This window comes from Caretta caretta, chromosome 5 (genome assembly GCF_965140235.1).
Source record: "Caretta caretta isolate rCarCar2 chromosome 5, rCarCar1.hap1, whole genome shotgun sequence".
NCBI lineage: Eukaryota > Metazoa > Chordata > Testudines > Cheloniidae > Caretta > Caretta caretta.
Genome location: NC_134210.1, coordinates 135,907,704 through 135,931,623, shown reverse-complemented (window position 1 = coordinate 135,931,623; position 23,920 = coordinate 135,907,704). Strand labels below are relative to the sequence as shown.

Here is a 23,920-nt window from a genome sequence, read left to right as displayed (position 1 = left end):
GCACCCCTGATCCCCACTATGCCCCAACCATCTGCCCCAGCCCTGATCCCCCTCCTGCCCTCTGAACCCCTCAGTCCCAGCCAGGAGCACCCTCCTGCATCCCCACCCCCCATGCCCAGTCCTACCCCAGAGCCCACCCCCGCAGCTAGAGCCCTCACCCCCTCCCACACTCCAACCCCCAATTTCGTGAGCATTCATGGCCCACCATACAATTTCCATACCCAGATGTGGCCCGCAGGCCAAAAAGTTTGCCCACCCCTGAGCTAGATGAATGGTTCTCAACTCCCTCATGTTTATGTGGAGAGCTAAATCTTGGCCATACCAGGGACCGTTAGTCTATAGATTCCCCAGGTGCGCTCCCCAACCTAGGGCAGAAGCATCTGTAACCAGAGTCAGTATGGGTTGTGGGAGAACGAAGGGAACTCCCACACATACGTTAGCTGGGTCCAGCCATGAGTCCAAAGAGGCTAAGACTGTTGTGGGCACTCGGACCAATGTGTCCAGTCACATATTGGGGAGTACACTGAGCTCAGTCAGCTCTGCAACTTCCTTAGATGAAGACTGGCATGCTGAACCCCATACGTACATGAGGCCATGTGCCACAGAAGTCTAAGGCAGTTGCTTACAGCCATGGTTGGATGGGCCTTTACGTTTAATGTGATGGCTGACAGTCTGGACTCTGGTTTATAGGAAGAAAGCCCCAGCTACCATAGGATCCAAGACCACACCTATAAACTCTATTCTTTGAGCGGGGAGAAGACTGACTTTTCCTCATTGATCAACAGTCTCCCCCAAATTCTACCTGGTTCTTGGACTGATCTCTCACCAACCCGTGGTACAGGTATGGAAAAAAGCAGAACTCCTGTTTTCCTTAGGAATGCAGACCACCGTGCATTTTGTGAACACTCCCAGGGCCGTGGATTGGCCAACAGTCAGGAATGTAAACTGACCATAAATCTGAGCAATCTCCTGTGGCTTTGATGGATGGACACACGGAAATGTGAATCCCTCAAGTCAAGGGCAGCATACTAGTCACTGGGATCCAAGGAGAGGATAATGGATGCTAGGGTGACCATGCAAAATTCCTTTTGTATTCGTTCAGCTCTCTCAGATGGGTCTGAGCGCTCCTTTTGCCTTTGAAATTAGGAAGGGGAGAGGGATAGCTCAGTGGTTTGAGCATTAGGCTTGCTAAACCCAGGGTTGTGAGTTCAATCCTTGAGGGGGCCATTTACGGATCTGGGGCAAAAATTGGGAATTGGTCCTGCTTTGAGCAGGAGGTTGGACTAGATGACCTCCTGAGGTCTCTTCCAACCCTGATATTCTGTGATTCTATGAAACAGCATGAATAAAATCCTTTCCCTCTGTGGAGAGGAGGGATCTTCTCTATGGTTCCTAACAGGAGGAGAAACTGAACTTCCCAAAGGAGGACCTCCTGTGAGAGTGGCCTCTGTAAAGGGATGGATGAAGGGGATTGGGGGCAGGGAACAGAAATACATTGAAGGGTATTCCACAGTGTTTAGGACCCTCCAATCTGTGTTAGTATGGGTCCAGGCGCTTAAAAGTTCAAATAACCTATTGGAAAAAACAGGAACAGGAGAAGCTGGTGTAAGGCAAACTGATAAGCTGTCTTCAACAAAAGAATCAGACTGCTTTGCATTTCCAGGCTGTCTGGACAAGCTCACTGCGGATGAGAAATGAGGAGGTGGTAGTCTCCTCCTATGACTCTTCCTTTTCCTCCTAGTCTGGACAGGTTGTGACGGTGTAAAGGGCTGGTAACAGTGGAATGACTGAAGGCAGAATTGCTTTTTAGAAAGTGGAGTATAAACCCCACAAACTTTAGCGTAGCCTTGGAGTCCTTGCAACTGTGAAGCTTATCAGTCTGATGGGAAAATAGGGTCAGTCCCTCAATGGGGAGATACCCAATAGTCTGTTGGACCTCCAGAGGAAGACCTGATGACTGAAGCCATGAACACTTACACACTGTGACAGCAGAGGCCCATGGTCCCGGCCGCAGTCTGTCCCATGCAAAGCAGCCTGGAAAAAGATCCAAGCAAACCATTTTCTCTTGTCCACTACTGCCAGAAACTCTTGTCTGGCATCTCAAGTAACTTGTCTACAAACTTGAGAACATTGCCCCAGTGGAAGAAATCTTATCTCCCCAGCAAGGCTTGCTGGTTTGAAATATGAAGCTGCAGTCTAGCAACAGAATAAATTTTTCTAGTGAAAAGAGCGTGTTTCTTTGCCTCTCTCGACTTTGGGGTACAAACAGGTTGCCCAATGCGCTCTCGATCACAGCTGAGACCAGCAAAAACCCTAAGGGGGCGTGGGAGTTGTACAAACGCTCAAATCCCTATGAGGGGACATGATACATGATATCTCTCCTTAGTCCTTTGGGCCATCAGTCTTAGAAAAGGCGGTGTTTGCCACAAGACCTCTGTGGACTCCAGAATAGCCTCATTAATGAGGAGAGCTCCTCAAAAGGGCACTATTGAACCCAAAATATCCACCAATCAATGTGAGCTCTCCTAAACTACCTCCACTTGTATGTCCAGAGAGGAAGCCACCTTCTTCAGCAGGTCCTAACATGCCCTGTAACCATCCTGAAGAGGTGAGGACACACTGGACACCACCAGGGAGGAGGAGGAACACAGAGTAAGTTGAGATGGAACCTTCCTTAATTCCTCTGACAGAGATCCTGCTGGGACAGTTTGCTCCTGCTCGGCACCCAACCCCGTACCGAGGGTGACCTCTCATGCCATCTCACACAGACTATTCTGGTGGTCTACTTGGGGATCTCGAGGGAGAATCTGGTGGTGGGAGGAAACCCTCAGAGGCTCCAGTAGTGCAGCTAGTAGGGCATTAGACTCCAACCTCTTCCAGACCAAGGATCCACGTCCCTCAACCAACGTGGAATCTCTGCTGTATACCAAGGGCGAAAAAGCCTGGATGGAAAGTGATGTCACCTCTCTCTAGATCGAGACACATATGAGCCAATCTCTGGTTCTGAAAATGAACCCAAGTCACCTGACCAGGAGGACACAGTACTTCTTGGTGCCAAGGACCACCATCAAGACTCAGGAGATGACAATACCAAGGAAAGCATCCTAGGCTTGCCTCTTGATGCACCAGATAAGGAGGTGCAAGACTGTCTGTTACCAGCACAGAAAGATTCCCTGTTGCTTCTGTCCTTGTGTCGAAGGGTTCAGTACCGCAGAGTGGGATGGTATTCCAGCAGCAGTTGGTTTCAGAGGCACAGGGCTTGATGCTGGAGTTGAAAACCCCGCTTGAGGTGCTATTGGCACCAACAAGTACTTCCTCTCCAAGGACACCCTCCCCTGTATACTGGTTGAAGGAGCTGGGAACCTCAATCTCTTGCAAGATGAGTCCTTCAAAGCACCATGCCAGTGTTTTTTCCCCTCGGTACTGGGAGAGTATTATCAAGACCCTACAATGTCTGGAGGAGTGCTCCTAACTGAAGTAGCCCTGAGCGAGCCGGCTCCGAACACGGACGCAGAGCTGCCACCACAAAGAGGTGACCCCTCCCTATCCTTTCTAATTTCAGGTTTAAAGTAAATCTGGCATCTGTCCCAGACATGACCTTTGCCAAGGCACTTTAAACACTAATGAGGGTCACTCACTGGCCTGGATTTCCTGCAGATAGTGCAAGGACTAAAGCCCTAAGAATGAGGCATTCCCTGGTACTGGGCGTCAGCACCCACAACAAGTGGGAACTGACTGTTCTAGTAGACTACAAATCAATCAACAAAATGAAACCTACACTAAATCAACTATAAATTTACAAAAACAAGTACCAACTATATACAAAAGAGACAACTCCATGAAAGGGAAAAATACTAATTGAAAAAAATGGTTACTCATCTTCTTGTATGGTTGTAACCGTTTTTCTTCTTCGAGTCCTTGTTCATGTCCATTCCAAACAGGTGACTCACAAGCCCAAGTTCGGGAGATGAGGTCGGAGTCATTCACTGATTGGCAAATACAGACTAACACGGCTGTTCCTCTGAAACCATTCACTGATTGGAGCACTGCCCTTCTAAAGGCCGCATTGTCTCTGGCCTGCTGGGTGATCGCACATTGCATGGTGAAAGTGTGTATGGAGGACCACGTTGCTGCTCTGCAGATTTCCTGGGTGGGAACCTGTGTCAGGAACGCTGTTGAAGAGGCCTGAGCCCTGGTGGTGTGCGCAGCGATCGGAGGAGCAGGCATCTTCGTCAGGTTGTAGCACTCACGGATGCAAGACATGATCTATGACGAGATACGTTGAGAGGAGACAGGAAAGCATTTCATTCTGTCTGCCACTGCTACAAATAACTGGACAGACTTTCGGAACAGCTTCATTCTCTGGATGTAGAAGGCTAGCGCCCTGCAGACATCCAATGAGTGAAGCCTCTGCTCCCTGCCGCTTGAGTGTGGCTTAGGAAAGAACACTGGGAGGAAGATGTCCTGGTTGATGTGAAACTGGGAGACAACTTTGGGAGGGAAGCTGGGTGAGGCCTGAGCTGAACCTTGTCCTTACAGATCACCGTGTAAGGGGCTCTGATGTCCATGCCTTGAGCTCAGACACTCTCCTGGCTGAGATTATTGCTACCAGAAATGCTACCTTGTATGAGAGCGAGAGCAGGGAACATATCGCCTAAGGTTCAAAGGGGGGGGTCCCTTAAGTCTGGAAAGGACCAGATTGAGGTCCCAAGCCAGTACCAGCTGTTGGACATGTGGGTATAGCCTGTCAAGACTTTAAGGAAGTGGCTGACCATAGGATTAGCAAAGACCAAGTGGCCCTCTGCGCCTGGGTGGAAGGCGGAGATGGTGGCCAAGTGAACCCTTCTTGATGACATGGACAGCCCCTGCTGCTTGAGGTGGAGAAGATAGTCTAATATAAATGGCACAGAGGTGAGTGTCAGGGACGAATGGTGCTGCACCGACCAGATTGAAAATCTCTTCCACTTGGCAAGGTAGGTGGCTCTTGTGAAGGGTTTCCTACTGCCAAGGAGAACTTGCCTAACTTGATCCAAGCAAGAAAGATCCACTGGGTTCAGCCATGGAGCTTCCACGCCATGAGGTGCAGCGACTCTAGGTTCAGGTGTTGGAGATGGCTATGATCCTGGGTTAGTAAATCCGGGAAGAGCGGCAAGGTGACTGGAGCGTCCACTGACATTTCCAGGGGAGATGTGTACCAGTCCTGGAGCAATCAATATCACCGAAGCTTATTCCCTCTGTATCTTGAGGAGCACCTTGTGATCGAAAAGGGTAAGCGGGAATGCGAATAGGAGAAGGCCTCCCCATGGGAGGAGAAACGCGTCTGCAATGGAGCCTGGGCTGTGATTCAGGAAGGAGCAAAACTGCCGGCACTTCCTGTTGCATGGCAAACAGATCGATCTGGGGAAAGCCCCACTGATGGAAGGTTGAGGTCACCACGTCCGGGCAAAGGGACCACTCGTGGCCGTGGAACGACCTGCTGAGATGGTCTGCCAACTCGTTCTGTACTCCGGGGAGGTACGATGCTTGCAGATGTATCGAGTGCTCTACACAGAAGTCCCACAACTAGAGGGCTTCCTGGCACAGGGAGAGGAACGTGCACCCCCGTTTGTTGATATGGAACATCGCCGTGGTGTTGTCTGTCATAACTGATACACATCTCCCTATCAAGGGGCTTGGAAAGTCTGGCATGCCAGGCGCACTGCTCTCAGCTCTCTGACACTGATGTGGAGAGCGAGTTCCACCTGAGACCAGAGGCCTTGTGTTCTGAGCTCTCCGAGATGTTCTCCCCTGCCCAAAGGTGACACATCCGTCACTAGCGAGAGGGATAGCGGAGGGCTGGTGAAGGGGACCCCTGCACATACTGTCTGTAGGTCGAGCCATCACAGAAGGCAGTCGAGTACCATGTGAGGCAGGGTTACGATCCTGTCCCATCTGCCCCGGACTGGCTGATACACTGACGCTAGCCATGACTGAAGAGATCAAAATCTGAGTCTGGCTATGTAGGTACAGGCCGCCATGTGTCCCAGGAGTTTCAGGCAATTCCTTGCTATGGTGGTGGGGAACTGCCTGAGACTTCATATGATGTCACCCAGGGACCAAAACCTCGCTTCTGGAAGGTATGCCCTGGCTGGTCGAGTCCAGTACTGCCCCTATAAACTCTAGCCTCTGAACCAGGGTCAGCTTTGATTTTCCCTTGTTGAGAAGAAGGCCCAGCTCATTGAACGTTATTCTTATGAAGTCAACTTGTACCTCCACTTGAGACCTGGAGCGGCCCTTGATGAGCCAGTCGTTGAGGTGCAGGAACACCTGCACCTGCCGTCTGAACAGGAACGCAGCCACAACTGCCATGCACTTGGTAAAAACACGAGGCGCCGCTGCCAGGCCGAATGGGAGGACTGTGAACTGGTAGTGGGTGTTTACCACAAACCTGAGGTATTTTCTGTGGGACAGTTATTGCTATGTGAAAGGTTTCAGAGTAATAGCCGTGTTAGTCTGTATTCGCAAAAAGAAAAGGAGTACTTGTGGCACCTTAAGAGACTAACCAATTTATTTGAGCATGAGCTTTCGTGAGCTACAGCTCACTTCATCGGATGCATACCGTGGAAACTGCAGAAGACATTATATACACACAGAGACCATGAAACAATACCTCCTCCCACCCCACTGTCCTGCTGGTAATAGCTTATCTAAAGTGATCATCAAGTTGGGCCATCTCCAGCACAAATCCAGGTTTTCTCACCCTCCGCCCTGGGGGGGGAGGGCGGAGGGTGAGAAAACCTGGATTTGTGCTGGAGATGGCCCAACTTGATGATCACTTTAGATAAGCTATTACCAGCAGGACAGTGGGGTGGGAGGAGGTATTGTTTCATGGTCTCTGTGTGTATATAATGTCTTCTGCAGTTTCCACGGTATGCATCCGATGAAGTGAGCTGTAGCTCACGAAAGCTCATGCTCAAATAAATTGGTTAGTCTCTTAAGGTGCCACAAGTACTCCTTTTCTTTTTGCTATGTGAAAGTACGTGTCCTTCAAGGTGAGTGCAGCATACCAGTCTCCTGGATCCAAGGAAGGGATGATGGAGGCCAAAGAGACCATGCGGAACTTGAGCTTCTTCACAAATTTGTTGAGTTCTCGCAGGTCTAGTATGGGCCTGAGCCCACCCTTGGCTTTTGGTATTAGGAAATACCGAGAATAGAAACCCCTGACCTTCTGCTCCTGAGGAACCTCTTCCACTACTCCTAGCGAAAGGAGTGAGTGCACCTCCTATGAAAGGAGTTGCTCGTGAAAGGGGTGTGACGTTGCATCCCATATGATTTTATGAAAAAATGCTAATGAGCATGAATATAACGTAACTGGAATATGCCTCACACAAAAGGTCTCTTGTAAGGTATCATTACAAAGCTTATAATCTACTGAGTGTGGTCATCCTATTTGTATAAATGTATCATTCTTGTATCTGAAACTAGAAATATGAAATATAACTCTGAGGTCCTATTGTAATTATGCAAAGTGTGGGCCATTAATGGCGTTTTGGAATGTTGATGGCTCCAATCAACTAGGACAATTGGTTGTAAATGGCTCTGTTTACTTGCAAAAAGAAAAGGAGTATTTGTGGCACCTTAGAGACTAACCAATTTATTTGACCATAAGCTTTCGTGAGCTACAGCTCACTTCATCGGATGCATACTGTGGAAAGTGTAGAAGATCTTTTTATACACACAAAGCATGAAAAAATACCTCCCCCCACCCCACTCTCCTGCTGGTAATAGCTTATCTAAAGTGATCACTCTCCTTACAATGTGTATGACAATCAAGGTGGGCCATTTCCACCACAAATCCAGGGTTTAACAAGAGCGTCGGGGGGGGGGGGGGGGGGCAGGGCGGGGTGTAGGAAAAAACAAGGGGAAATAGGTACATTTCCCCTTGTTTTTTCCTACCCCCACCCCCCTCAGAGGACTGTGAACTGGTAGTGGGTGTTGTCATACACATTGTAAGGAGAGTGATCACTTTAGATAAGCTATTACCAACAGGAGAGTGGGTTTGTGTGGGTGGCGGGGGCGGGGGGGGAGAGAAAACCTGGATTTGTGCTGGAAATGGCCCAACTTGATTATCATACACATTGTAAGGAGAGTGATCACTTTAGATAAGCTATTACCAGCAGGAGAGTGGGGTGGGGGGAGGTATTTTTTCATGCTTTGTGTGTATAAAAAGCTCTTCTACACTTTCCACAGTATGCATCCGATGAAGTGAGCTGTAGCTCACGAAAGCTTATGCTCAAATAAATGGGTTAGTCTCTAAGGTGCCACCAGTACTCCTTTTCTTTTTGCGAATACAGACTAACACAGCTGTTACTCTGAAACCTGTTTACTTGCAAGCCTTCTTGTGAGTCAGGCCAGGAAGTAAAATGTTTGTGATCCCTCAGGACATGTGACAATGTCACCTTGTACTGGAATCCATCTTAAACCTGGTGCTTTTCCATTTAGAAAGAATTGTGGGGACCCAGAGAGACAAAAGATTCCTGACTTATGCCAAAGCTGTATAAGGGGGTGGAAAAGAACAAAGGAGGTTCCATTGATGAGAAATCCCCTAGTTACCACCTGAGCTGGAATTAACAAGAACTGTATCATGGAAAGAATTGGGCCCAGACTAGGAAGGAGTCCAGTCTGTGAAAGCTTATTAGAACATCTCTGCGGGTGAGATTTTATCTGTAATCACTTTCTTAATGTATTAGGCTTAGACTTGCATGTTTGGTTTTATTTTGCATGGTAATTTACATTGTTCTGTCTGTTATTACTTGAAACCATTTAAATCCTTCTTTTTATACTTCATAAAATCACTTTTGTTATTAATTAACCCAGAGTAAGTAATTAATACCTGGGGGAGCAAACAGCTGTATATATCTCTCTATCAGTGTTATAGAGAGCAGACAATTTATGAGTTTATCCTGTATAAGCTTTATACAGAGTAAAACGGATTTATTTGGGGTTTGGATCCCACTGGGAGCTGGGTGTCAGGATGCTAGAGACAGGAGCACTTCTTAAACTGATTTCAGTTAAGTCTGCAGCTTTGGGGGCATGGTTCAGACCCTGGATCTGTGTTGGAGCAGACTGGCAAGTCTGGCTCGACAAGGCAGGGTTCTGGAGGAACCCAAACTGGCAGAGAAAACGGGCTCAGAGGTAGTCTCAGCACATCAGGTGACAGTGCCAAGGGGGTCTCTGTGACTGAACCCGTCACAAGGGGTCCCTGAAGAGGGACAAGGAAGTGGGGCTGAAGGGCACAGAATTGGATGGGTTATCCCCTCTCTACCGTGAAGAGCACCCATCGGTCCAAAGTGCTATGGGACCATGCATGGTAGAAAGGGGACAGTTGGGAGGAAAAGGTAAGGTGGGGTAGATCCAGTTTTTGATCTGGTGTGCAGTCCTTGACCGCACCTTCAAAAGGCCGGTATGGGGCCTGAAGGTGGTTTGGGTTGGCCAGAGTCCTGGCCTGAGGATGGGTGTGGCCTTTTCCTGCCACTCCTATTCCTCCTCCAGGAGCTGCCCTGTTGGTAGAACCGTGGAGGCGGCTGAGGCCTGAAAGGTTTCCGCTGCGTGGCGGGAGTGTGTAGGCCCAAGGATTTGAGGGTGGCTCTAGAGTCTTTTAGGCTATGTAGCCTTTTATCTGTCTTCTCTGAAAACAGAGTCAGACCCTCGAAGGGGAGGTCCTGTATGGTCTGCTGGACCTTGTACGGGTGACCAGAGACCTGGAGCCAGGAACCCATTCTCATGGTCACCCCTGTAGCCATGACTCTTGTGGTGGCATCAGCAGCATCCAGCACCGCCTGGAGGGAAGCTCGGGAGATTAGCTTGCCTGCCTCAACCAAGGCCAAAAACTCAGCACAGAAGTCTAGGAGGAGTAGCTCACAAAGTTTGCCATTGCAGTAGTGGTATTAAAAGAGTACCGGATGACAACGACCTGTTGGCTGGAAATATGGAGTTGCAATCCACCTGTAGAATAGACCTTCCTCCTGAAAAGGTTAAGTGTTTTAGCCTGCCTGTTTTGAGGGGAGGGCCCTTGAAAACCTTGCCGATCAGGATGGTTAGCAGCATGCACAACTAGCTAATCAGGTTGCGGGTGGGAATAAAGATGTTCATAACCCTTAGAAGGCACAAAGGATCACCTTTCATTGCGCTTGGCAGCGGGTGGCAATGAGGCTGGGGTCTGCCACAGGGTTTTGTTGATGTCCGTGATAATTTTTATGAGCAGTAAGGCAATACGGGAAGGTCCAGAGTCCTTGACTACCTCCTCTGCCTTGATGCCCAGACCCCGGGCAACCCGGCACAGCAACTGCTGCAACACCCGACTGTCCTCGAGTGCCGGGGTGACGGCGGTACCAGCCAGCGCCTTGTTCGGCGACGAAGAGGAGGAAGCTCCAAGTAACGGCAGCTGCTCCCTGCCATCAGCACCCAAGGGATCCTGTGACTCTCGGGGGTCCTGTGCAGGAACAGACATGGACGGTGCCGTGTTTGGTACTGGGGCGGTGGGCACCAGCCTCCGTGGCGGCGCGGTCAGTGCCAGAGCCGCTGTTGGAGCCACTGGGGCCACTATCAACGCTGGTGCAGATGTCGGAGCTGGAGCTGAAGCCAGCGTGAGCGACGGTGCCGCAGCCGAGGGTGTCGATGTCGGTGGTTCAGTGGCTGGTTGCTCAGCCGGTGGGATACAGGTGGCCAAAGCCAACAAAGTCACTGCCGAGCAGGACTCTTGGCTCCTTCCCTGGCTCTCGTGAAAAGCCCATGGAGTCCAGAAGGGCCACTGCGCGGGGTTCTGCCACTGCGCTGGGCAAGCACGTCTCTCCTGCCGTGACCTGGACCTCCTGCCCTTATCAGAGAGGTAGGAGTCTGACTCCAACTCTGAGGTCTCCAAACACGAAGGCCATGGAGGAGCTGTGCTTTGGGGCACCGAGCATCGGGAGCGCAGGGACCAACTGAGTTCTCTCTCCAGAGGTGTTGGTGCCAGGCGGTGCCATGGAGAAGGGGCGTGCCGGGACATCACCGCCGGCTTCCCTCTTGATTCTACCTGGGGTCACAGTGCTGCAGGCGGGGCCGGAGCCAGCTCTGTACTAGGGGGCCAGAACTGTACAGTGAGACACAGCAAGTCTTGAGCCGCCTCAAAAGCCTCCAGTGTCGAGGGGAGTGGCAGTTGCTGGCCAGTAGGGTCCAGCAATTGTGGCGGGCCCAGACTTAACTGCCTCACCTGGGCAGGAGTTGACGTGGCTCTGCCCAGGGACCTGGTTCTGTGGCCCGAATGGGGTCTCACAGCCGTTGGCTCCTTAGACTTAGTTGGGGGAGAACACCCCCTTTCCGGCTCTTCCTCTTCTGAGGCACCGGCAACTGAGACTGGTGCCTAGCTGATTGGCCGTGGGAGGAGCCATGCCAGTGCCGAGGGTCTCGGGAGGAGTCCTTTTTCGGCACCAGTTCCTGGGATGATGGAGCCAGGGAATTCTGCACCGATAAGGGTGTGCTGAGTGCGGGACCCCGGGGGGAATAAAGGCACTTGCTAAGCAAAGGCTATGGGACGTTCCTGTGACAGGTTTGGTCACAGAGACCCCCTTGGGACTGTCACCTGACATGCTGAAATTACCTCTGAGCCCGTTTTCCCTGCCAGCTTGGGACTCCGGAACCCTGCCTTGTTGAGCCAGACATGCTAGCCTGCTGCAACACAGACCCAGGTCTGGTCCACACCCCCAAAGCCCCAGACTTTAATTAAAAACTGCTCAGCAGGTCACCTATCTCCAGCATCCAGACACTCAGCTCCCAATTGGATCCAAACCCCAAATAAATCTGTTTTACTCTGTATAAAGCATATACAGGGTAAACTCAAACTGTCCACCCTCTATAACACTGATAGAGAGATATGCACAGCTGTTTGCTCCCCCAGGTATTAATCACTTACTCACTTTGGGTTAATTAATAAGCAAAAGTGATTTTATTAAGTATAAAAAGTAGGATTTAAGTGGTTCCAAGTAATAACAGACAGAACAAAGTAAGTTACTAAGCAAAATAAAACAAAACACGCAAGTCTAAGCCTAATACATTAAGAAACTGATTACAGGTAAATCTCACCCTCACAGATGTTCCAATAAGCTTGTTTCACAGATTAGACTCCTTCCTAGTCTGGGCCCAATCCTTTCCCCGGTACAATCCTTGTTAGTTCCAGCTCAGGTGGTAACGAGGGGATTTCTCATGACTGCAGCCCACTTTGTTCTGCTCCACCCCTTTTTATAGCTTTGGCCCAAGGCGGGAATCTTATGTCTCTCTGGGTTCCCATCCCTCCTTCTAAATGGAAAAGCACCAGATTTAAGATGGATTCCAGTAGCAGGTGACATGGTCACATGTCCTGTGAGACCTCAGCTTCCATTCTCCCAGGGCTGGCCGGCACCTACCCGGAAGGCTTGCAAGTAAACAGAGCCGCGTACAGGTGACTGATTCTGGAGCACCCTTAATGGCTTACACTTAAAATGTTTACCTCAGTGATACAAGTTTCTCTCTTATTCTCCTGCCTCCAGTCCTAGAAATGATACATGCAAACAGATGGGATGAACACACTCAGTAGATCCTAAGCTTTGCAATGACACCTTACAAGAGATCTTCTCAATAAAGTATATCCCAGTCACCTCATATTCACACTTATGAACAGATTTCCATAAAACATACGGAGTGCAACGTCACAGTTCCAGCTAACCATCACGGGCAGTAAGAAGGAACTGAGGGGGGTGGTGGGTCGGCAGGGCTCTATATTGAGCGCCACGAAGGCGCGACTTCTGGGGGTGCCCAGGCTGACCCGACGGAGACTGCTATGGGAAAAATCTTCCGGCTATCCTGCACATGCGCGCGCATACACCTGATTGTAATGGACATGAACAAGCACTCGAAGAAGCAGCTAACATGTGCAGACTACCTACCATGGACAGTAAGAAGGAACTGAGAGGGATCAGGTCCACCTTTTATATCACTGCACAGCAGCACGAGGCAGCAGAGGACACATGCATCACCTCAGTGGGTACTGCTAAAGGACAAATCTCTTGACGCTGGTGTCCTGAGTGCACGCACACCTGAAGCGGAATGGACACATGCAGGCGATCAGAGTAAAGGGTGTAGTCACACTCCAGGATGACTGATCTGTAGCGCACACTTTTAGCCCAAGGTGGTGCATCTGGCACCCCATGCCATGTGCCTAGGGAGCCATCTGCCTCCCCAAAGTGGGACTCACCTGCCTGGTCAGCTGGGCTTGGTGTGCGAGAACGCAGAGAGGGGAGGGGCTGAAGCACTCACTGGCCCTTCCAGTACAAGCAGCCTTGCACTGGTGCACCTCATTCCTCCAGTGCCCACATCCCTGGGGAGGGAAGCATGCCCTGTGGCATGACAAAATCTGTTGCTAGGGGTGCCAGAACGTGGTGTTTCTTCCCGTGCTAAAAGCGAAGACCCTGGAGACGGTCACAGCCGCCGCTAGCCGGCAGAGCTAGACCCAAACCAGCCACCCTGGGGGAGAGGGTGCCACGCTGCCCAGCCAGGGCTTCATTTGTGCTTCCTTAGTGTCAGTTGAGGCCAGAGTCCCTGCACAGCAGGAATAAGGGCCCTTAAGCTAAGCAGGAGGCACCTCTCACCCAGCAGTCAGCCACTGCCTATATACAGCCCCGGGCCCTGTTTCCCAGAACTCACAATAGGCCTGCAGTACCTGTAGGTTTTTTCCAGATGAGGTGTTTCAACAGAAGCTTTAAATCCACTTCCTCCCAATGTAACACTGGGGTCTTTCACAGTGCCGTCACCTGGCAAATGGAGCATACAGGCATGTTAGAGCGCCCTTCAAGCACAACCACCAGAGATTTGCAAAGTACATTGCTCCCAATCTAACCATTACTGAGGGCAATTCAACATGCAGTGGCCTGTTCATTAGGCTCTCTCTTCTACATCAACTGCCTCTGCAATTCTCACTTGTGCACAGCAAGAGTCATACTCTTAAATGTGTAGCATGAAACCAAAAACAGGTGACAGCCCTCCTGGAGGGGTGGAGGGAGCCCTCCTATCACTCAGCACACTGACAGCTGAGCTCTTCAATGGGTTGTCCATGAGGGACTGATCCTGCATTGAACTAGGGCTGAGGGGCCTTTGCCATCACTACGCTCTAGGATCACAGCCATCTTCAGAAGAAGGATGCCAAACCAATCCTGGCAGTCCATGCAGGATGCCTCACAGCATTCTGCAGGCATAAGAGGGAACAGGCCACACAACAAACTCACAAACTCAGATGCTATTGCTTCAGCAATGAGTCACCTGAGATGGCATCCAGCTGGACCGGGGTTAAACACTGCGTTTGCTTGTCATGCAAGCCTCCCATCAACTACAAGGCCATTGGTACAAGGCTGGGGCCGCATCAAAGACCTGGGCATTTGAAAGCGAAAGTTGTGTGTGCCAGGCTGATCTGCAAGCACCAGCATCACTCAGCATAGCTCACACAGAGGGAGGAGCATGCCCAGGGGCAGGCATGCAGTACAATGTGCAAAGGGTGGCAGATACGAGACCCTGGAAGTATAGAAACTTCAAAAGACAATTATTGTGAGATGTGCTAGACGCTATGGGCACAGGAGATATTCATTAACGTGTGTATCTAGAAATGTGATCCGTTTCCTTGTGAGCTGGGGATTGTATTCTAGCTACACGAGGCAGCGTTACCAAGCTTCCTCCAGGAGCTAAAAATCAGTGGGGAATAATTATTGGGAGCATGTGTAATTCTGTGGGTGAGTTAGTGATAGAAAGATAAGGGAGGTGTCATTTGATTAAAAAAAACACTACAGAATCATAATTCCAATGGTGCCGTCCTCCTCAGTATGGAACCAGGGATTTGGTGCCACCCGGCTCCCAGCTCCAGGTCCTTGGATTGGTGGAAATTTTGATAATACAGTGAAATCAGTAATGGGTTGACTTGGTACCATTCAAAAGCCATTTCTTGCTTAAATACTATGGTACCAAACATGACAAACCTAAAACAATTATGCAGATATATATTCATGAAAACTTTAAAGAATAATTAAAAATTGGATTTTTAAACACAGGCATGTTTAACACAGCACTCTCAACTAAATTGTGACAGTACTCTGTTATCAGCTAAACGCTCAGAACATGATATCTGATTTAATTTTTTTAATATTACAGATTACCATAAATGAAAGGAGTGCTTCAGGTTGATTTGCCATCATCGCCAAAAATGAAGCAGGTCAGTGGTACTGATTGTCAGCTTTATTCATCTGTTATGAGTGGCAATGAGGCACTGGTTAAGATGTCAGTATCCAGGCAATAAATTACTGGACTGCATCCACAAACAGCACCCACACAGTTACATCACATAATTAATTACAATCCCAAAGCAATTTATTACAAAATACTGGTTTTAATTTCGGTCTTGATCATTTTTAGGCATCAATGGGGAGAGAGAGTACCAACTAGTAGCTGAATCTTTGGAGAATACCTAAACACAATGCTTGCAGGGACCATACATGCTATCAGAAGTGCACATAAACTGAATTTGGCAAGATTGGGGAGGAAGTACATCAAGGATCAGAAAAAAGTTGAAGATCCCATAACAAGGCCAACTGAAGGTGAGACTTGCCTTATACTAGCCATGGAATGTGTTTTGAGAAGAACACTTGCTTTTTCTGCCCTAAGCCCGAAAGCATCCATTAAGCACAGTTACTATATGTGAGACAGGTGAGAAACTGTATGAAGCAATCAGCAAGAAAGTTCCATGGAAAGTAAAGTTAAATGAGTGCAATGACCCAAAACACACCCACACATGACATTTCATATCACATCGAGTGATGCACCAAGAATGTATACAATGTGTTGCATCGAAAGGTAAAAGCAATAGAAACAAATACTGATTTTACTCCTGCAAACTGTGCAATTGAAATTGTTCATCAATTGCCTTGCAGAAGCTGTAATGGGTAGGAAAGTGGTGGCGATGGCCAATCTAGAGGCTAAGTACAGAGAAACAGTTGCTCTGAATGGGACTGAAGAGGAACAAAGCCGAAAGGCTCTGGAAGCACTTACTGAAGATGAACTAAGGGACATGGACTTAGTCTGTGGTAATCATACCCACAGACATGAATCACAGCGCATATCCTTAAAAGTTGTGGTGCTATCAAAAGCAGAAAAAAGGCCGATGTCAACAGTAATATGAAGACTGTTTGCAACTGCTAAATTTTTACAGAGAAGCATTTTGTCCTGCAGTACATGGCAGTTTCACGGATACAAAATGGATGACCTACAGGAGCTCATTAATATCATGACGAGAGTGCTGAAGGAATTGGCGGCTGTGATTGCAGAGCCATTGGCCATTATCTTTGAAAACTCGTGGCGAACGGGGGAAGTCCCGGATGACTGGAAAAAGGTTAATGTAGTGCCAATCTTTAAAAAAGGGAAGAAGGAGGATCCTGGGAACTACAGGCCAGTCAGCCTCACCTCAGTCCCTGGAAAAATCATGGAGCAGGTCCTCAAAGAATCAATCCTGAAGCACTTGCATGAGAGGAAAGTGATCAGAAACAGCCAGCATGGATTCACCAAGGGAAGGTCATGCCTGACTAATCTAATCGCCTTTTATGATGAGATTACTGGTTCTGTGGATGAAGGGAAAGCAGTGGATGTATTGTTTCTTGACTTTAGCAAAGCTTTTGACACGGTCTCCCACAGTATTCTTGTCAGCAAGTTAAGGAAGTATGGGCTGGAAGAATGCACTATAAGGTGGGTAGAAAGCTGGCTAGATTGTCGGGCTCAATGGGTAGTTATCAATGGTTCCATGTCTAGTTGGCAGCCGGTATCAAGTGGAGTGCCCCAAGGGTCGGTCCTGGGGCCGGTTTTGTTCAATATCTTCATAAATGATCTGGAGGATGGTGTGGATTGCACTCTCAGCAAATTTGTGGATGATACTAAACTGGGAGGAGTGGTAGATATGCTGGAGGGGAGGGATAGGATACAGAAGGACCTAGACAAATGGGAGGATTGGGCCAAAAGAAATCTGATGAGGTTCAATAAGGATAAGTGCAGGGTCCTGCACGTAGGACGGAAGAACCCAATGCACAGCTACAGACTAGGGACCGAATGGCTAGGCAGCAGTTCTGCGGAAAAGGACCTAGGGGTGACAGTGGACGAGAAGCTGGATATGAGTCAGCAGTGTGCCCTTGTTGCCAAGAAGGCCAATGGCATTTTGGGATGTATAAGTAGGGGCATAGCGAGGAGATCGAGGGACGTGATCGTTCCCCTCTATTCGACATTGGTGAGGCCTCATCTGGAGTACTGTGTCCAGTTTTGGGCCCCACACTTCAAGAAGGATGTGGATAAATTGGAGAGAGTCCAGCGAAGGGCAACAAAAATGATTAGGGGTCTGGAACACATGACTTATGAGGAGAGGCTGAGGGAGCTGGGATTGTTTAGCCTGCAGAAGAGAAGAATGAGGGGGGATTTGATAGCTGCTTTCAACTACCTGAAAGGGGGTTCCAAAGAGGATGGCTCTAGACTGTTCTCAATGGTAGCAGATGACAGAACGAGGAGTAATGGTCTCATTACTGAGGGGAGGTTTAGATTGGATATTAGGAAAAACTTTTTCACTAAGAGGGTGGTGAAACACTGGAATGCGTTACCTAGGGAGGTGGTAGAATCTCCTTCCTTAGAGGTTTTTAAGGTCAGGCTTGACAAAGCCCTGGCTGGGATGATTTAACTGGGATTTGGTCCTGCTTCGAGCAGGGGGTTGGACTAGATGACCTTCTGGGGTCCCTTCCAACCCTGATATTCTATGATTCTATGATTCTATGACGAACAACAGTCTTCAGTGATGAGACTGTTAAAGAGGTCAGCTGAATGGATACTCTGGGACATGACTAAGACTATGATTACGTCACAGAGGTCACAGAATCCGTGACATCCATTGACCTCAGTGACATTTTCTGCCCCGGGGCTGGAGCTCCAAGCCGGCCCCTCACCTCCACCCTGGGACTTTCCAGCCACGGCTGGGGGACTCCTGGAGCTCCCAGACGCTATGGGGGGGTGAGGAGACCCTGCAGTAGCCCAGCTTCCGCAGGCGGCAGGGGACCCTGGAGCTCCCAGTTGCTGCAGGTGGCAGGGGACCCCCAGAGCTTCCTGCTGCCCCAGAGCTTCCTGCTGCCACGCCAAGAGCTGCTCAGCTGATGCCTGGGAGGAACCCTGGAGCTCCCACTGCAGCGGCAGGAGACATCGGAGCCCCAACAACAGTGGCTGCTGAGCTGAACCCACCTCCCCATTTTGTCAGGGCTATTTTTAGTGAAAGTCAGAGAGACAGGTTATGGGCTTCTGTGAAATTTTTGTTTATTGCCTGTGACTTGTCCATGACTTTTACTAAAAAAAAAGTCCGTTACAAAATCTTAGCCTTAGCCATGACTTGTAGGAAGCCCTCAAAACCCAAAGAATTATCCCAGGCTCCACCAAATCTATGGATTCCTATTAAGAAGAACAGATGAAAGCTGTGCTCTAATGCAAAAAAAAGTCAGAATGAAGGTGGCAGAGATCAGTACAGAGCTAATCGTAGACAGATCATTGTTTGTTCATCACCTGGTTGTGTCCAGATCTCAGTACGATGCTGATCTATGTTAGACTTTGGGAAAGTCTGAGTTCTCCGTGGTAGCACTATCGATGTTCGAATGCGACGGAACAATGCATATGTGCCAGGCAAAAAGCAAACTAATGGTCATTTTGCATGGTCTTCCTAATCCAGCACCTACTTACAAGGGGACCAGAAACCTTACACCAACAGAGACCTTACAACATAGCAAACATAGATAGTGTGGCTGAGGTAAAAACTCGCAAACTAGAAACTTAACACCTGCCAAGATGTTAAGGGTTGCTTTTTTTCTTTTTTAAAACATAAGCAATGCATCCTTGTGTTAAAGTATAATTAAAATAAATGTATTTGTAAACATTTTCTCAAATATATATATGTACATAATTGTTCTAGGTTTGTCATGCTTGGTAGCACTGCATCTGTGGGAGAAAGCTTTCGAAAGATACCCAACTTGACCCATATCCAATGATGCTATTATCAAAATTTCCAACTGAAAGACATGAAGCTGGGAGCGGGGGTGGCTGGGATGTCAGCGAGTCCCCTCTGCCACACCACGGAGGTGGACACCACTGAAATTATGATTCTGTAGGTTTTTACAAATCAAATGACACCTTCCTGACCCTTCTGTTACTGACTCACCCATGGCCTGAGATTTTGCCACACAATATTCCAGGACTAAAATCCTTGGGACAAGCAAACAACTCCAGAGTAGTACCATCCCCTGGGAGGAACTGCATAGGCTGGATCAGACCCGGATCACGAAGCCCAGATGACAAAGAAAGAGCTTGTGGTGTAAAAGGTCAGCCTGAACTAACTGAGTGTCCCTCATTTGACCTTTGAGCTGACCTGAGACTGTTACCAAGCGGGCAAACCCTGCTGGAAGGGCATGAAGCCCTGGAACTTGTCAGGGTCTCCATGATGGGGGGGAAGACAGGGGACACTTGGTAAGCCCAGCATGCGGGAAGACTGATTGTTGCTTTAGGATTGTTTTCCTGTAATTCTTCTGTTCTAAATACAATAAATGCTCTGTGAAAACTGGCTGCTCACTGTGCCGAGAGAGAGCGAACCACAGGTGCTGCACTCACTGCAGACTTGCTGGGATAGTAAGAGTTAACTGCAGGGGGACAGCAAGCCTAGATCCCTTATCTGGAGGAAGAGGGACATGGGTCCCTGCTCATACAGACATGACACTTGGAGGTCTGAGACCTGAAAGGGCACGCTTGAGAAGACCATGGAGGGAGCAAGGGTGCAGCAAACCCAGGAACTGAGAGAAAGAGAAACCACACACCAACTCTGTAAATGGAGATCCTGTTGCTGGCGTCGAGGACAGCAAGGTCTGCGCTCTTTGCGGGGTCTGTGTGGAATGCGACCTGGTTCACCGCCTGCTGGAGCTGGAGCTGGAAGGTGCACATGGGCGGAGGCAGCACAGAATGCTGGAAGGCCGTTACTAGCACCTTATCTGAGAAAACAGGAAACTCAGGCTGTGAACCATCCCACGACTGCAGCTCCAGCTCTGACCCGGACTGCAACAGGCACAGCAATACTGCCAGTGGAAGAGGCGGCTTGGAGCGTGGGGAGGGGTACAACGAAGGGCTGCTCTGCTCACGGAGGCCCTGATTGAAAGCCCATTAATTCAACTCCCATGGACTCTGAGGGGCTTTGGATTTAGCCCTGAAGGAGGGAGCTCTCCCTCACACTAGGGTCTTTTATCATGTCCCCCAGTGAGAGAAGCAGCACTCCAGCACTGCAATGCCCCAGACAGACAGACCTGCTAAACAGCGGACACACCCCCCCGTCACTGACTTGGTCTCCCGCAGTCACCTCCATCAATAACGGCCACGCTGGCCACGCGGCGGCTCTCCTCCCCAGTGCTGCGGTCGGTGCTCCAGTGCCAGTCGTAGCAGAGGGCGTGCCACCCCCTGCAGAGAGCGTGCAGTCGACGTGGGATCTCAGGGTCCCACCGCAGTGACACGAGCTGGCTTTTCTCAGCGCTGCCAAAACGCAGGCTCTGCTTCAGGTACCAGTGATAGTTCCCCACTGTCCAGAGCTGAACTACACAGAGAAATGTCGTCATTACGCATTGCATGGGGGCTGGGGCAGTAAGGTCACAGCTGGCACCCTGCCGGACCTTTCCCACTCGCAGCTTGGGGGGATCCAGCAGTTTTAGCTGAATGTTCGGGCCCTCTCTCTGTCATGGCCGCCACCAAAGATTATTTCAGCAGCCCTTCAGCCTGTCTAACCTTCAGTCACCCTCTGCTCCAGGAAGACTAGCTTTGGGGTTAACACACTACACTGGACACAAAAGATCCCGGTTCAATCCCTGTCCTGCCAGACTCCCTATGTGACTAGGGCCCAGTCACTTTGCTCTCAGTACAGGGGGATAACCACCCTTCCTGTCTCCCATCCTCTACCTTGCCTATTAAGATAGTGAGCTCTTTGGGGCAGGGGCAGTCTCCTACTGTGTCTGTGAAGCACCCAGCACAAAGCAACCCTGAGCTCAAAAATTTGCTAAAAAGAACCTAAAAATTCTGTGCTCCTCCTCTTCCCTGCAAAAGACCTTTCCCCAAAGGGGACATCAGCTTTAAGGGCTGGGATCCTCAGTCACTGGTGTAGATGTTTCAGAAGCCCACTGATGGGCAGTGAGGTTTGGCATTGCTTCCAGAGCAGCTGGCCCAGACAATGCCCGTGAGCAAAATCTAGTGAACCAGGGGCCGTTTCTCCTGACCTTGCACAGGTACCTCAAAACACTGAGCAGAATCTCCCCATGTCTTCTGGCATATTGCCTCCCCACACCTCCTAATTAATGTGCACTTGGGGGCAGTCAGGGCACTGCAAGTATTCTTACCATAGGTGTTTGTCCCGGAGTTCTTTTCTTTCTTAAGATCTTCCAGCCAAACTGCCAGGATGGTAGAGTCTAAGTTCCAAAGCAGCTCGTTAACCTGATGGGACAGAGTCTCTCATTGGTGTTTCTGCCCCTATACGAGGCAGACCACTCAAGGTTAAAAATGTTAGTTGGCTCCCTCCTTGCCCAGACAGCACTCAAGTGAGCACACCATTGCAGTGACTAGAAAGCAGTAAAATATTACAAAGCTTATGCCAGGAAATCCCCCAGGCATGATGTGAAGATGGTAGACCCCAGCCCTGCCTTAGGAAACTAAGGGGGGAATTAAGTAGAACCTCTTATACACTCTGCACAGTGCCTGCGGGAGGGAACAGCTTAAACAAGCCCACTGAGGAGTCACACACTCTCCATTCACACAACAGTCGTGCTCTGCCGTATTTTAGATCCTACTCTTTCCCATGCATCACCTGCAACCCCACCCCAGCTACAAGGCACAGTGGTGTGGCTGAAATAGAGCCTTCTCCCCAGCTGGGGCGAGACCGTCCAGAGGCTGGAAGTGTTGTCTCCAGAAGATCCTGGTGATCAAATGCTAGAGCCTCTTGAGGGGCTGCTGTCTCCTCAGTAGGGAACACACTTAAAAAAAATACACTGTCTTCAGTGGGAGATGGGTTGAGCCCATGGTTCTGCTCTTGCTCCTAGGTACTTTGTGACCAAGAGATAGATAAGAGCCTGATTTTAAAGAAGTCTGAATTTCCCAGGGTGCTGAGTGCCCAGCTGGAGTCAACAGGGCCACCTGTAGCCCAGCACTCCTGAGCTGGGCCCGTGCATACTACAAGGGACTCTTTCACCCAACCGCTCTTGTAAAGAGTCACAATTTGGTGCTTCCTACCTCCCGTCTCTTTCTATAGAGACTAAAGTCTGTCAGTGACTAAAGGCAACGATGGGCCCAGTCTGCAGAGATCAGAGCTAGACACAAATCTGGATCTGCAGTTTAGATTCAGATCACTATCAAGATGAGAACTAGCAACTAATTTGAAATCTGGATCCAGGTTACTCTAGATTTGGGGTTACACAGATCTAGGCCCGTCACTACTGACCACTGACCACAACCCTTCATGTTCAGCAGACCCCAGCAGACAGGTCTCCACACCAAGTAGCAGCAAGCACTGCATACGCAGGAGGGCGACAGCCTGGACCCCTCACCTACCTTGGCTTGGCCTTTCTGAAATGGGAGGGTGAATTCCCCATGAAGGAGACCATTTTTCTCAAAGAAGACAACATCATGTTTGTTGGGTTTCTCCTGTGTGGATGCTATCAGGCTTCCAGAGGGCCTTAAAACAAATGCAAGGGTAAGCATGAGTGACCACAACTGATTGCAAATTTAAGGCAAAGAACACATCTAGCTGCTTGCCCTGGCCCAGTAGCACACAAACCAAAGGAGGACTGGAGCATGTGCTGTTATCAGGCCTCCAGCCAAAGCTCTTGCACCGCCATGCATACCTTACTCCGGGTTCACAACACCCCTGTAGAAATAATATTAATACAGGAGAGGATAAGTGCTGCTGTCCCTCCCAAAGCTGAGCCAGCCTGGTGAGGTGTTGCTATAAGACCATACATAGAGCCTAACCTCTCCTACCAGCTCTGGCCTCACCTCCTGAGTGGAAGGGGGAGCTGCCCTGGGAAACAGGAATGATTGGCTCTAAACAGCTCTTCCTCTTTACATGTTTGACTAGGAGGAGGGAAGCTCAAAGCACGAAAACAAAGGAGGGAAAGGATCCTTCAGGCTCTGACAGATGTTGAGGAAACACCTCAGCCAGTGAACAAAACCCAACCCCATCCACCAGAAACACACGCTGCTCATTACTCACTTCCACGCCAGTGCTTGTTCTAGTCCTGGGATAGGCTCACTTGTCGACTGTAAGACCAGCTCCCTGCTCCACACTCTGACCTTCCGGGCTCCTACACGAGACAAGGGGTGGGGTGGGGAGAGAGAGACAGGAAACTCAGGAGAAGCGTACTCTGCTTTTGGTGGGGTGAGGTGCGGGTGGAAAGGGACAACTTCTTCATGAAGACCCAGAGCACAAATGCAAAGTATGGGCACCCCTCACAGATAATGGCAGCTGCAGACAGGCTCACTGGAATTGCTGTGCAACTCACAGTTATGACACAGCTGTGCATGATTTTGCACAAGGTTGGACAATTTGATTGTGACCATTCTCCTGCTTAAAGCGTCAGAAAACAACTCTTTTCTGCTTGGAGTTTCTCATGTGCATTCTATATTCAAACTTCCCAAACAACTCTGAGTTTCACATGTCCTTGCATTTCTGAGAGTTCAGATTCCAAAAACACCTTCTTTTGCATTCGGAGATGCGCTGAACAGTTTTGGCCCAGCCACAATTAAAAGACTGCTTAATGCGCGACATTAACTCCTTCCGTGCATGGTCCTGAATGAGAACAGG

At 49.5% G+C, this 23,920-nt stretch overlaps 1 protein-coding gene across 2 annotated transcripts in view; it reads right to left on the bottom strand.

Moving 5' to 3' along the window:
• Positions 1-23,920, bottom strand: part of ELP1 (elongator acetyltransferase complex subunit 1) — a 115,746-nt gene that overhangs the window by 69,001 nt on the left and 22,825 nt on the right. For both annotated transcript variants that reach the window (XM_048849682.2, XM_048849679.2), the window contains exons 8-13: positions 23,330-23,420; positions 22,669-22,792; positions 21,465-21,558; positions 20,441-20,671; positions 19,908-20,078; positions 13,712-13,802 (exon numbers count right to left, since the gene is read on the bottom strand). In XM_048849682.2, coding sequence (XP_048705639.2) covers positions 13,712-13,802; positions 19,908-20,078; positions 20,441-20,671; positions 21,465-21,558; positions 22,669-22,792; positions 23,330-23,420 — 802 coding nt within the window. The remainder of the gene's footprint in view (positions 1-13,711; positions 13,803-19,907; positions 20,079-20,440; positions 20,672-21,464; positions 21,559-22,668; positions 22,793-23,329; positions 23,421-23,920) is intronic.